Consider the following 15,613-nt stretch of genomic DNA (forward strand, 5'->3'; position numbering starts at 1 on the left):
TGACATTAACGTGACATTAAGATTGTAAAAGAGGAAAATATGTTCCCTTTTTAAAGCATGTAGACCTTCATTTTGCCTCGTGTTTGATCACAGCAAAGGGTTCTTTCATAAACCGTAAGTTAACAAGTAAATAACATGCATCACTGACCGCTTCCTGTCCAAAACCTTTAAAAGCGGAACTTACAGATTTGAAGTTACTTAACCATGTTAAAGCACATTGTCATTGATTTACTTGAAGACAAATACCTTCCTGAACTCTCAGTCTCTTGCTCTAAATGTTCCTCTTTCCATGTCCCTCTTTTATGCAAACCTGACCACAGACAGACGGGGGTTTCACTGTTCTTTCTTTGCTCTTTTAACGTGGTGCGGTGGTTTGTTTCAGAGCCAAGTGTTCCTCAGTAGTACACTTCTGACTCTCCTGTGTCTGTTGCCTTCTAATCTCATGGCAGTTTTCACCAAACGGTTGCCCACACAAATCATGTCTGTTTTTCATTCAATTCAATTCAGAACACTTTATTTGTTACCCGGGGCGCTTGATCATTGATCCGTTTCCAGTTTGTTAAACGGCATCAAAAAGGGAAATTGTTGTGAAAATCCAACAATGAATCTTGACTTCTGAGCAGCTGTCTTATTTTTTTATACAACTCCCATGTTCGTGTATGCAAATTCGTTTTGCATGATGGGGAAAACCTACAATCTTATATGCTACATAAACCATTGTATTTTGAGGGTTTCTATATGCGAATGTAAGATATGTGATGATCAGATGCTTTCCCAACAAGCCAAGTCACCAAATGTTACTGTTTTCCTTAAGACAGCTGGTGAATGTGGGAACTGGCATCACATTTAAAAAATAAGCGGATATGTACATCTATATGTTAATGGAATTCAAATTCACTCAATGTGTGTGTGAGTTATTTATTTATTTTTTTTCTAGGGCTATACAGCTTCACTAAATTGCTAGAAAGATGTCAGATGGTGTTACACGGTCACTGAACAAACCATGTAGCGAAATGGTTAAATATATGTCAATAGCCCACAGGCACGCATCAACTTAATTCCTTATACATGTTCCTCCCCATGTGGTTAGATATTAAATAAGGCTTAACTTGGATGGATCTTGGGTTGGTGAAATGATTTTGTGGCAATGTGAGGATTCAAATTATTCCGATGTCTTTGGAGGGAAAAGTGATTTTCGTTTAGTTTGTGTGTGTGTGTGTGTGTGTGTGTGTGTGTGTGTGTGTGTGTGTGTGTGTGTGTGTGTGTGTGTGTGTGTGTGTGTGTGTGTGTGTGTGTGTGTGTGTGTGTGTGTGTGTGTGTGTGTGTGTGTGTGTGTGTGTGTGTGTGTGTGTGTGTGTGTGTGGAGTCCCAGCGCCATGCTCCAATCTTTCCTGCAATATAGCACAGGATAATCACTTCCTCGCTCATTCACCTGCCCTCACCGTTTCTCTTGTGATCTTTCACCGAGGAGGCCGGGAGCAGCAAAAATCAAAGATGGTATTCAGAGGTCATTGTGCAAAGCAGCGTGGCCCGTTTGGCCTTCTATCGTAGTTCCTTCTGCTTTTTCACGGTGGACATTGAGCGACGAATTGTAGTTCATTGTGTGTTTTCTGTCCCTCCTCTGTAGAAGTCGGATCATGGCCAGGTGTTGCTGGATGCTGTCTTTAAGCACCTGGAGCTGACTGAGAGAGACTACTTTGGCCTGCACTTGGCTGATGACTCCTTAGATGCACCAGTCAGTATGATGTTTTTGATCTATTGTGTGTCTGTGTGTGTCTGTGTGTGTGCTCGTGCATGTGTAGAGAGGGCTCCAGAGATGCTCTGTATTTGGATCAGTCTCATAAAGTCAAACACATCATGACTGTGCAAATAACTATCTTGAATGTAGATTTACTGCTTGTCAGTGTGTATAGTATATTGATGTGTGTTTGTATCCATGTGAACAGTGTTTTGAGTATTTCTGTCAGATGTGTGTGCGGCCAGTGGTGAATAATTTAGGTTGTGTAACCATGTCTCTCTAAGTGTCTCTCAATCAATATTTTACAGCGCTGGCTCGATCCCAACAAGCCCGTCAGGAAACAGTTGAGAAGTAGGTGAAATCCACAACATAACACCTTCACCAGCTCATTTTCAGCAATCGACAGAAAGTTATAAAGCCAAGACTGGTCACTCACGCCTAATGGAATTGCTTGAATTTCACTATTTACCAGCTGTTTGACGCAGCAGTCTGCAGTTCAGCCCCTGTGAAAGTTAAAAATCCACACGTCACCTCCAGCAAAAGCGCCATTTCAAATTCCGAACACGCCGCGAGCAATGGTTAAACTTCATTTCAACTCTGCTCTTTTCTTTTGATAATGAGTAAAATAATTTGCAACATGAACAATTAAGAAGAAGCCCTAGTGAGAAATGCCGTCCTCCTCGAGCAATGATTGAACTGTGTTTCAACTCTGTTTTTAACGCTGAGTGATTGATTCATCGAGGAATAACCACAGGGTTTTGTATTTCACACACTACACTCAGTAAGACTGATGTGTTTGTAGAAATGTGGGCTTGTTAATTTTCCACTTTGAGTCACTTATTCCAATCCAACAATTGGGGGAAAAAGGAATGGCAAATGGCTATAGAACTTATTGTTTTTTGTTTTAGAATAAAAGTTGACATTGCACTTAGTTTGTATCCAGTCACTGATCTGCCATGTTGTGTTTTCACCCTCTAACTGTCCCGTTATAATTTTTCCAGGAGGGTCTCCCCATAACTTGAGCTTCAGAGTCAAATTCTTTGTGACAGACCCCAGTAAACTTCAGGAAGAATACACACGGTAAGAGTGTTCATTTTACAGAAAAAAAAAGAAAAGAAAAAGCTGTCTACTGATTATCACCTGCGTAAATTCTCAATATTATCTGTTTTGAAAGATGTGAGTTTTGGAAAGTTATTTATAAAAAGGATTTATACTTGACGCAAGGCGTTAACAGGGGTTTGGCCATAGATGCCTGTGACGCCACAGATTTTGCTTTCTAGTTCAGTGTTGGTTGGATTTCGTCCATTGATATCACCACTGCAACACTAGACCGGTGTATCATACATGATCCGGCTTTGATTATATTCCCCGCGTGGTTTCATTCAGCATGTGACACGAGCGATGGTAGGAACGTCGGAATTTGAGACTAATGAATGAATTGAACAGGTTTATTGAGATTAGTTTAGTTTCTTAAAGTGATGGTTCGGAGTAATTTCACCCTAGGCTGCTTTGCACCTTGACCTCGAGCCAAACACCCCCCCATAAGCTTTTTTCCCGTGTTATAATGTGGATACTCCTCGGCTGCTATCGCGTGAGATCACGCACAGAGCACAAGCAGCCGAGAGGACTATCCATCAAGTGTTATTTTAATATACTTCTTGGTGTAGTTATAAACTTTGTAATGCAACACTTTTACATTACAGAAACTATTTGTACTACTGTAGAAGTTTGGTGTCATTCCGGGCGTTATTAGTGGGGTAATTTACGAGATACAAACATGGAACTATTAGCGCCTGCACTAAGCTAACCAGCTGATAACGCTAACTCGACCAACGTTATAACAAGGGGGAAAAAAAGCTTCTGGGGGGTTGTTTGGCTCGAGGTCAAGGTGCAAAGCAGCCTAGGGTGAAATTACTCCGAACCATCACTTTAAGTGGCGCACACATGTCCCAGAGCTCATCATGCAAAAGGAACATATATATATATATATATATATATATATATATATATATATATATATATATATATATATATATATATATATATATATATATATATATATATATAGTGATGACATTTTCTTTTCTGTGGGTCTTAAGTAAACAAGGTAATGATATAAACAATTTGTTTTATGAAAAGAGCTTTTGGGAGCTAATCATTGCAAATGGATTCCCAGCACCAGAGCTTCATTCTCTCGCTGATGCAGGCTCATTAAGAATAAGAAAGAAGGGGAAAAAAGAAAAAGAAACCAGTATGTTTTGTATCCAGGCCGTAATGCTGACTCCAACCCACAGTTCCGCAAACATAAGGCCTGCAACACGGCGTTCTACATAAACAACATGCAGAGGAGGCGTCACAGCGCCATATCGCCTCTTACCGCCTGGTGTTTATTTCAGGCTCTCAGCCGTGGCCTCGCTCCCTGAGCCTTATTAACACTTTTTTTATATACAGCTTGTAACAGTGAAGAGTGAGCCTTGCATCTGACACACTGATCTGGTGTATTGTACACTCGAGTCACGACCACAACACACTCCTGATAGAATTGTCGGACTATGTTTACGGTGTAGTACACGGCAACACTGGGCTGAACAATTCTGATAACAAGAGCTTGGATAAGGAATGGAAAGTATTGCTAGTCTTCCTTAAATTCCAATACAACCAATCTTTCTTTCTTAAAACTACTTGTATCAGTTTACATATGCAGTAAACATTTTCCATTTTTATTCATATTTGTTATAAAAGCACACGACAAGAAGAAGCCCTTTCTAAAAATGTTACGGGAAATCAGCTTCATTGTACTACTAATTAAACAAAGGCCTTTGCAGAAGGGTGTGCATACGTTTCACATAACAGGCACTTCCATCAGAAGTGTCACCGTTATAATCTGACCGGCAGTCATTTGTTGGCTTTATTCAATTTAAACCGGTAATTAGTCACTGGTCTCCTGTTCTAATGCAATGTGTTGTCGCCCTTAGGTACCAATATTATCTTCAGATCAAGCAGGATATAGTAACTGGAAGGTGAGTATGCTGCCCTGTGTGTAATAGATGTCACTGTATAGGCAGTGCACAGTCCTCCATACAGAGCTGCTGTAATAGATATTATTATTTCTTTAGCATTAGTTAAAGTGGAGAGCCGTCATGGGACTAAATTCTGCTGAGAGTTGTAAGACTGGAGGAAATAAGAGTTTATATACGTACATAAATGCTCATGGGGTAGATGTACAAAAACATGCAACACGCTCATTATTGTTTTTGTCAGGGAAAATGTGCGTTACTGCTTTTTCTCTTGGTTTCATCAAATAAAAAGTGATTTATGTTGTTTATTTTACTTTTTTTATTACCGTTATCTCTGCTCTTTAAAAGAACTATTATATCTTTTGTATTGATCCAAAGCTGTGTGTGTGTGTGTGTTTCTGTGTGTGTGTGTGTGTGTCTGTGTGTGTGTCTGTGTCTTCCAGATTACCCTGTCCACACAACACAGCCGCACTGCTGGCGTCCTATTCTGTTCAGTGTAAGTAGTGCTCCCTGGATACATCCACTCCATATACTGATGGAAAGGCAATTCATTAGGCCTCCCTTTAGCTACACACACTGTTAAATGTAATGACTGTGGTTGCTCCAGTGCATTTATTGCTAGTGCTCTGAAGCCATTATGAGTCAATTAAGCTGCATGGTGATATTTAATATCATTTGCAGTGACATAAATATTCAATGTGATTGCGGTTTGGTTTTACACTAGTATGAAAATCCTCCTTATTGGCCAAATATGGTACAGTGGCAGTGGAAATGTGCTGTCATTTAGAATTTGGGTTAAAGGCTGACTGTGCCCCTCTGTCATCAGAATAATGACTCCTGCCACACTGGTCTGTCTGTCTGTGTCACTCGCTCTTTCTCTTTTACTGCAGCTCATTGTTTTCATGCAGCCTGTTTCGCCCTCTGTCTGCTTCTTTCATTTATCTCTGTTTAGTCTGTCTCATCCCTTTTTTGTTCACACTCACTTACCCTCCCTCTCCCCTTCGTTCTCCCCCTCTTTCTGTCCTCTACCTCTCTGGTGTATTTTGTGGGGAATCTGCACTGCCGCAGTATATAGGTCAGAGAAGAGATTTTGGCCTGGACTACTAACATCAGGACACTACTGCTTTTATACACACACACACATACACACACACACACACACACACACACACACACACACACACACACACACACACACACACACACACACACACACACACACACACACACACACACACACACTCTGCAGCTAGGTCCGTGTTGTCGCTTAGCTCAGTGCCAGCCCAGATTATGAAGATAAATGTTTGCTTTGGGGGGAAAAAAAACGGCTTGAAGCAGCTGCTATGCTGCTAATTCAGTTAGCTCGGCCCAAGTGCCAGCACTGATCACACCAAATCCCACACTAAAGCTTGCCTTCTCAAAACACCACAAATCCTACCCAGTAGACCCAAATTCTTAAAATGAAAACCGGAGCGACCCCTTCCTCCGGAAAGGAGGCGTTTTGGTTCAAATATCTTGAAACGGCGCCTTTTCGTTTGTTTGTTTTAAAGCAGTAGATGTGAACTTGTGTAATGTAGTTTTTCATATACACAGAAATGTTGCAAGCACTTTTTTACTTTTTAAAGCTGGTTTTCAATGAGTAGCATAGAGTTGCTTTTGGTAATGTATTCATATTGACGGTACACCCACTTGCACGCATACACACTTGGCCTAAATTACCCACAATGCATGTAAATCCATCATCACAAATGGAGAGTTGATCGTCTCGTTTGTCCTTCGCTGGCCAAAAGCATCGTCATAAGCAGCCTGAGCTCAAGCTGGTGTGGATTTCACATGAATAGACTGAATATATAAAGTAAGAGCAGGGTGTCAGCTAGTCTTTGAGCTTCATTGGACTTAACATTGAACCTTGCTAAAGTAATAACTGCAGCATGAAGTCAAACCAACATTAGCCTACTGCTCTAAAATGTAAGCTGTCGACTGTACATAGATTTCTCCCTGGAGCCGTGTGCACGTCAATAAGCAGGGGGAGCTTGAATTGATTCGTTGGTCAATGTGCTTAGGCTACCGGCTAGTAGGTTAGTCCAGGGACTGCTTGAGTCAATTTATGCGTTTGAGCTTCAAATGCTAGCTGGTGAGCTAATGGCTTTGGGAATTCGCCTTGAGCTCCTTCTCCTCGGAGGGCTCCGAAAGCTGTTAGAGATCTGGGAGTCGTTTCACTCTTTATCTTTCTGCCTGTCATCTACAATCACTCCTTTCGTCAAAACGGGTGCGTCTTGTTATTTTGAGCCACATTTAAATCGCTTTTTAGCTCTGTTGAAAATCTGCAAACGCACACATGTATACAACAGCACACTCAAAAATTGTGATTTTAATCTCCTGGTGCTAATACATACTTTCTTAATAGACGAGGATTGTCAGAGGCTGTGAGAAATGTGCAGCGAAGTTGTGAAGATTCATTATAGTATTTTTTCACTATTGTGATTGGTCCAATGCCTTCCTCTGTAAACAAATGCATACCACAAAGTATGATGGCAGTGTAGACAAGGAAGGTCAATTAACAGCACACACACATTTAACTAAAGATGGTCATATCCTGAAGATGTTTGGACAATGAAGATTAGTTATTATGGCTAGCAGTGGCTGAATGTTGTTTTTTTTTTCTTTAATAGCCTATATTGGCAATGAAAACATATTTTTGCAGATTTGCCAGAAGTAAGCTTTCAGGTCAAGGACTTCAAATTCTACCTTCGTTGTCATTTTTAAAACTATTTGGTTCTACCACCAGTAGAGGAAAAAAAAAAGAAATGGTGCATATTTTGATTAAATGTCATGATTGTATGATATGAACATGTTATTGTGGGTACATTTTCAGCCAATCCCCCAGCACTAGGTTTATTCACTCCAGTACAGCATACGTTCAATGAAATGAAATTCAATGAATTACAATTCTGTGTCAGAATACATTTATCTAAAGGGATAATTATGAAGCATACCTGTCCTTGTTCATTGTCTGTGTCTTTCTTTCTTCCTTTCTTCCTCCTCCTCTTCTCCCTCTCTCTAGCTGAGCTGGGGGACTACAGTGAAACGGAGCATACAGCAGGCTATCTGTCGGAGTTCTGCTTCATGCCCAATCCTCCGCAAGACTTCCACAAAGAGGTCGCCAAACATCACCAGCAGCACAGGTACGGTACAATAGTACAGATGTGATCTCGCACACATTTAAATGAATGTAAAAAAAAAACGCACTATTATCTCACTACTTTACACATACTTTAAGGTGCACTTACCGACACATACGCAGGCACACTAATGACTTACAGTATATGCCACAGTTTATCTCTGACCGCCTGTTTCTTTTGTTTTGTGCCCTTCCCTTTCTCTCTCCTTCTCCACATGTCTCTTAACACACACACACACACACACACACACACACACACACACACACACACACACACACACACACACACACACACACTTTTTCCACCTACCCTGTCATCGTCACTCCCTTTGCTCCCACATACAACCTCCCTTCCCCATCTGTCTTTGTACCCATCTCTCTCTCTCTCTCTCTCTCTCTCTCTCTCTCTCTCTCTCTCTCTCTCTCTCTCTCTCTCTCTCTCTCTCTCTCTCTCTCTCTCTCTCTCTCAGTGGTCTATCTCCTGCACAGTCAGAGTTTAATTATCTGAACACAGCACGCACGCTGGAGCTCTACGGGGTAGAGCTGCACTATGCAAGGGTAAGTAAGGTCTTTAATGTGTTAAAGACTGCTGTATATACATGTATCGTTAAATACATAAATTGTCCTCCCTCTCCCTGAGCGGTACAAGATCATTTAGTCCATATCCACATTGAACCAGTGGTATCAGAATTAGAACTGCAAAGATTAATCGATTAGTTGTCAACTATTAAATTGATAGCCAACTATTTTGATAATCGATTAATCTGTCCTTTTTTATGAAAAAACAGTAACAATTCTCTGATTCCAGCTTTATAAATATGGATATTTTTTTAGTTCAGTCACTCCTCTGTGACAGTAAACTGAATATGTTTGAGTTAAGGACAAAACAAGAAATCTTTGGACGGCATTTTAAGCTTTGAAAAATCCACATTTTTCGCCATTTCCTGACATTTTATCGACCAAACAACTAATCGATTAATCGAGAAAATAATCAGATTAATCAACACTGAAAATAATCGTTAGTTGCAGCCCTAATCATAATTTTATATAATAAATTCCCAATCTGCACCCCACTATCACAACATGGTTAATTCAACGCTGTTTTCGTTCCCTCAGCAGCTGAGGAGGAATGAGAACAGGCTGGAGGAGCTGCAGTGTGCACGGTTAATGTTGATGCCCGCATTCTGCAGAAATGCCACACATTGGCATTCAGCTCACACTGAAACTGCAACAGAGAATAGCAGAGCAGCCAAGTCATCATTTAGATTGATTCCTTTCATATACAGTATTTTAATTGGATATGAATCTCAATTATTACCTGTCGAATCTACTCTGGCAACTGAACTTTCACCTCAGCTGCTGATGGGACCAAAACTATGTGGCATCAACTATGATGTCACGGTGGAGCAGAAATTGGGTTTAAACCCTTTTATGGATTGGGACTTTAACTTCAAATCTAAACGCGCTTTATGTCGTCAAACTTACTGACAGTAAAACCTGCTCACATGTCATGAGGCGATTTTCTTTTTAGGTCAGAAAGCGCTTAAAGAAAAGTGATCTGATGCAGATTATTTTGAGAGTTACAATAAGATTAGAATCATTGCTTGCATCATTTGGTTTGGGAGTAGCACTGCGTTTTATGCAATAATCCTTTCTCTAAGAGTAAAAGTTAACGCGCTCCTTATGTTTATGAACCTTTTAATAACCTTAATATATAATCAAAATGTCAAGGTATGCAGCAATGGCTAATCAAGAAAGGAACAACTAGAAACCATCATTAAACCAAATATATCGATCTGAGGTGATTAACGGCCTTCAGCCTGGTTTTCCACTTTTGGCCATTTATGATGATTGTTCATAAATAAACAAAAAACGACAACAAACCGAAAATAAAGAAGATAATCAATTTTGTTGTCTCCATAAAGCATGCACGGGACAACTGATTCCGCACTCCGTCATCATCAGTATCGCATTGCACATGCAGGATGTCCAGTGCAGTACTGTATACAATTACATTTCTAAATTAGATAAGCAATTAGGACCAAAGTCTAAACATGCTGGATGGTCGTCTCTGATTTTCTGTAGATGTTTATTGTATCCTGGCCTAAACCCATTCTTACATACTCTCTTTATTTCAATCTGGGTGGGTTTCTCTCAGGGCCTCATTAACCTCTACTCTTAGTTTGAGGCAGATCCTTCAGCAACTGCTACTTGTTTTGTAGCAGTGAGTTACTTACACACACACACACACACACACACACACACACACACACACACACACACACACACACACACACTCCTTAACACGCTCTATTCTCCTCTCTTCAGGACCAGAGCAACACAGAGATTCTTCTTGGAGTGATGTCTGCCGGCATTGTGATTTACAAGAACAGGGTGCGGATCAACTATTTCCCATGGTGAGTGACACACACACACACACACACACACACACACACACACACACACACACACACACACACACACACACACACACACACACACACAAACACACAAACAATAAAATGACAGGCCTCATTAAGTGTGCAGGTCCAGGTGGCATTTGCATGGTGTTCCAATGAGAGGTTAATTTTGAAGATGACTCCAAGGTTGTAAATGTGTGGGGAGGGAGACAGAGTGAAGTTGTTGACGGTGAGGCAGCAGTTGGGGGTGGTTTTGGTGAGAACTTTAGACCAGCGTTGATCATATCAGGTTTGTCACAGTCCAGTTTTAGAAAGTTCTCTTGCATCAATGATTTTATTTCAGTGAGGCAGTTGGTCAGGGTGGAATGAGTTGCAGTGGGGATGGATATGTAATCATCGGCGCAGCAGTGGAACTGGAGACCGAGAAAACAGATTAAATTACAGAGGGGGAAGCAGGTAGAGGATGAACAGGAGAATACCAAGTACTTAACCCTGTGTGATGCCTTGGAACTGAGGGGCAGTGGGAGATGTTGTTCATTCTTGATCCTATTAACACAAAATTCCCATCCGCAGTTTCTGTTAGGTTCTAGAAATTCTGCTCTGTGTTGCTGTGTTTTGATGAGCATGTGACTCAAGCATGTAAGTGCGAGACATGAAACAAGCTTGTGATCAGACATTTCAGGTACACCTGCTGAAAGCCCAAGGTAGCTGAAAGCCCAACCGTTTCAGTGAAGCTACTCTATGGCCAACAGCAGAAAACCTGGCACCTCTCAGGTGTGAATGAGTAGAACTGTGAATGGAAAACAAAGCCCTGCGAGATAAAACAAGCTTTCTCCATTGATATATTCATGCTAAAAGCACAGCCACTATTAGCAGCTCCTCTGGAACTGTTGAATCTTTGCTGCCCTACTTTCTGTGGGTTGAGCAGTAATTGTTGACGAGACTAGAGAGTGCGTCTCTGTCATTTACCCTAGCCAAATTTCCCCTGATATGGGAAATCAAACTGTGGACAAACCCACCTCTCTGTTGATCCAACCTGCTGCCAGCTCCACCGCCTCCAGGGAACCTTTTTTGCTGGGAAATGTGCCGCGTAACATTTTGGTAACCCTCTCACATAGTGATTATTGACATAACGTTTAAGCCTTAGTTGATCTTCTCTAGAATTATGCAGATGATTTCACCAGGTTTTTCCTAGGGGGAGGGCTTCGTGTTAAACTATGTTTCCTGGAAATATTATCGGCATCAAATCTGCTCGCTCGCCTTCTCTCTCTGTCCTCTTTTCACCTCTCTCTGTCTAATTCACTTACTTTCATCACTCTTTATGTCTCTTGCTCAGTTCTCTCTCCAAAGCATTGATTCTTGGAAAACTCCCATCCTCTGCTGCTGCACTGTGGGATGCTAAATGTTAATGGGTGCCGGGGGTGGGATAGTAACTACTCAAATCGCTGCAAGAGCTGCAACTCACTCATGTGTAGGCTTAACACACAAACACACACACACACACACACACACACACACACACACACACACACACACACTGAGCAAATGCACATGTATGTATGTGTGTGTGATCATCAGTGAATGTCTGGCAACAGTAAGATGTTTGTGTTAAGATGAGGTTGAGTGTGTGTGTGTGCTTATGTAGGGTTTGTAGAAGGAAGGGTTTTGTATTACTGACATTGTGGGGACCAAAGTCATAAATCTGGAGACTTGCCTCCCATTTGGGGACAAAAAGCCAAACCATGACATTTTTGGGGTAAAGACTTTTTGGTTAGGGCTAGGATAAGTGGAACAAATGTAAATCAATGCAAAGTCCTCTTACGTGGAGAAAAAACTGTGTGTGTGTGTGTGTGTGTGTGTGTGTGTGTGTGTGTGTGTGTGTGTGTGTGTGTGTGTGTGGTGTGTGCGTGTGCGTGCGTGTGTATCCAGTCAGTTGAGCTAAATTTAGGGACCAACAGTGGTGTCCCTAACAGCTGTCCACTACCATGTGTGAGAAGGAGAGCGCGATACAATAGTCAACAGTGTCTCTCAACCCTGGTGCTCACTGATTTTCGTCTCTCTCTTCTTCATGTTTTCTTTCATCATCCTCTCCTAAACAAAGGCACACTGTTTCTACATCTGCTTAAGTCCTGTCACTTCTCCTGGTGTCTTTCCTCTCTTCTTGACATTGTTACAGTCTTCTTAGTATAAATTGAACTGTAAGATACAGTAAAAAAAGAAAAAAAAAGGGTAGGAAGAGAGAAATTTAGATTTTTGCCTCTTTCCTATTTTTGTTCACAGCAGCCTGTCAAATGAGCCACACTTGGATGGGGCATGACTCACGTTCTGTGTGTGTGTGTGTGTGTATGTGTGTGTGTGTGTGTGTGTGTGTGTGTGTGTGTGTGTGTGTGTGTGTGTGTGTGTGCCTGCGCGTTTGTCCATGCAAGAGTGTGTGAGTAAGTATGTAAAATATATTTAGCAGGGAGCGATGAGTCACAGCAGCAACGGAGCTCAAGGAAGGGATTATGTTACTCTGCTGCTGCTGCTGTTTATCAGCAGTCCTCTTACTGTTGCTGCACGTGTGTGGTCTTCTGATTCGAATATTATTTTATATTGTTTCTGCCTCATTGCATGCATGCCTTATTAATATACAGATTGATGAGAAAAAAAAAAAAAGATGGCCATCGTTGAACCATTGGGAAAACCGTGTGGTCATCCTCGTCTCTTACCCTCCAGCTATGGAAGGAGGAACGGTCAGAGGTTAAATTAACAGTTGGGATGTGACACGTGTGTCAGCTTGCTTGAAGAGCAAGTGTGGCTGAGTGTAGCTAAGCTTCAACTTGTACATGGAAAAATGAAAATAGGTTTTATTTTATATTTTAACCTTTCAAATACCACGCTTCTAGAAATAGCAAACTGTTCTATTCAGTTTTGGCTTTGAATATTTCACTCAGATCATAAAGCTTTAATGATGGACTGAAACAAGCTGATACAGAATGTACAATATAATGTCAGCCAGTGTGGAATAAGATGATTTTCCCAACTTTAAAGTTCCTTAAAGGGGAAACAAAAAGGGATAACTTAGTTAGACAGGAACAGGCAAATGACTGTTTGTATCAACCTGAAAGCTGCTGAAAATAAAGCTGTTCTTGCTTTTGCTTTCAGTGTATTTTTTTTTGTACTCCGATAATATGACAAGAATTGGAAGCAGTGCTACTTTCTTCAGTGCTAAATAGTTACACAATGTTAATTGTTTGTATGCAACCAACAAGGGCAGGGACAAAATTCAACAAAGCTTTACATCTAAAAACCGTACTAATGATAACATTAGTGTAATACCAATTAAATATTATCACAATAGCTGGCCATGGCCATCAGGAGGAGTGCCTTTCAACAAACACAATGAAATAAAAAATCCGTGATAAAGTAAAACATTAGGTATGACAGTGCTTGACTCTATTGCACGCACTGTAGTAGATTTTGTTGTGTTACTATATTTTCTAAATGGTTATTGAAATGTCCAAAACAAGTGTGAAACACATTTTGTCTTATGATTTCAGATAATTACAGTGCAAAATGATCAAAATTTAATTTTAATACAATGGTCATTTCAAGATTGTTACACTGTTTTGTATTGGGGCATGTCTACTCCTGATACTTTCCAGAGTACAATGACTGACCTTTAACAAAAGTGTAAACATGTAACATCAGTGTCTCAATACAGGTGATTGGCTCATTAACTGTGGAGACACTCACTTCCCTTTTGTATTGTTTTTCCTTTTCCTGCATCCAGGTTGAAAATAGTGAAAATCTCCTTCAAGTGCAAACAGTTCTTCGTGCAGCTAAGAAGAGAGGCGGTAGGTGTACACAGACACACACATCAACCATTACCTTTCTCCCACAATTGTGTCTTTTAAACCGATAAAGAAGTTTACCATGTGTGTGTGTACTGTAAATGTAGGCTGGGCTGTGTCTGCATATGTGTGTGCAATCAGTGTCAGATTAACCCTCTGCTGTCTGTGTCCTGGTCGACTCTGCTCTAATCCCCCATGTGTCCCGCAACCCTTTTTTTGACACATGGATCTTTTTTTTTCATTTTCAATGTAACAAACAATTGTACAGACAGCTGATATGTCACTGTCACATTCAACTTCATTGCATAGACCTCATTTATCCTTCTTATAGTACTAATTTGAAGCCTTCATTTTTTTTTTTATGTAAAAAAGTGAGTTCCACCCAAAGTGAGTTATTGCTGAGTTCAAGAAAAGTTGAAACAGTTAGCTAAAGGTAAAAGATAAACCACTGAAACGGTTAAGTAAAAGTACAACATAAACCGTTGAAACAATTAGCTAAAAGTAAAGGATAAACCGTTGAAACAGTTAGCTTAAAGGTCCCATGGCATGGCAGGTTTTTTAACATTAATATGAGTTCCCCCAGCCTGCCTATGGTCCCCCAGTGGCTAGAAATGGCGATAGGTGTAAACCGAGCCCTGGGTATCCTGCTCTGCCTTTGAGAAAATGAAAGCTCAGATGAGCCGATCTGGAATCTTCTCCTTATGAGGTCATAAGGAGCAAGGTTACCTCCTCTTTCTCTGCTTTGCCCACCCAGAGAATTTGGCCCACTCATGAGAGACAGACATCATGGCTTTCAAACGAGCAAAGTGGCAGTTGGTCAAGGTCACACCCCCACCCCCACCCTCCACCTTTAAAAACCGTGGTACTGACGGGTAGCTCAAAGTAAAGGATAAACAGTTGAAACAGTAGCTACACACTTATGTATGTGTCTTTTCTTGCGTTACTGTTGGACTCCGATAAACTGTCTGAATGCTGGTCACCCACTGTCAGCTTACATGCTGAATGCTAAAGTGTTCATTCAACTGCCCACTTACTATTGTCCTCCCGGCACACAGTCTGAGACCCGGGAAACGCTGCTGGGTTTCAACATGGTGAACTATCGGGCCTGTAAAAACTTGTGGAAGGCCTGTGTGGAGCACCACACCTTCTTCAGGCTGGATCGACCCATCCCACCACAGAAGAACTTTTTTTCTCACTACTTCACCTTGGGCTCAAAGTTCAGATACTGGTAAGAACAACACGCATACATACCGTGCACCAGACTTGTGGATGCTTTGTCTGTATTTCCTTCTGTCTGACTCTGTCTGAGCAATAATCCCACTCCAGAGAAACATCAGCACAAGTAAATGGTTGTTTGGAAGTTGATGCAGTTGTTTCACTTTGGGTTGAGGGGCTAAAAGAAACATTCGAAGGCTAGTGGGTGC

General features: G+C 41.1%; 1 protein-coding gene across 1 annotated transcript in view; it reads left to right on the forward strand.

Moving 5' to 3' along the window:
• The window catches only part of ptpn4a (protein tyrosine phosphatase non-receptor type 4a), an 81,026-nt gene that overhangs the window by 44,219 nt on the left and 21,194 nt on the right, over positions 1-15,613 (forward strand). The window contains exons 3-12 of the mRNA XM_039818215.1: positions 1,628-1,735; positions 2,047-2,089; positions 2,740-2,818; positions 4,714-4,758; positions 5,199-5,251; positions 7,820-7,940; positions 8,407-8,494; positions 10,265-10,353; positions 14,129-14,192; positions 15,245-15,417. Coding sequence (XP_039674149.1) covers positions 1,628-1,735; positions 2,047-2,089; positions 2,740-2,818; positions 4,714-4,758; positions 5,199-5,251; positions 7,820-7,940; positions 8,407-8,494; positions 10,265-10,353; positions 14,129-14,192; positions 15,245-15,417 — 863 coding nt within the window. The remainder of the gene's footprint in view (positions 1-1,627; positions 1,736-2,046; positions 2,090-2,739; positions 2,819-4,713; positions 4,759-5,198; positions 5,252-7,819; positions 7,941-8,406; positions 8,495-10,264; positions 10,354-14,128; positions 14,193-15,244; positions 15,418-15,613) is intronic.

Source organism: Perca fluviatilis, chromosome 12 (assembly GCF_010015445.1).
Source record: "Perca fluviatilis chromosome 12, GENO_Pfluv_1.0, whole genome shotgun sequence".
Classification (NCBI taxonomy): domain Eukaryota; kingdom Metazoa; phylum Chordata; class Actinopteri; order Perciformes; family Percidae; genus Perca; species Perca fluviatilis.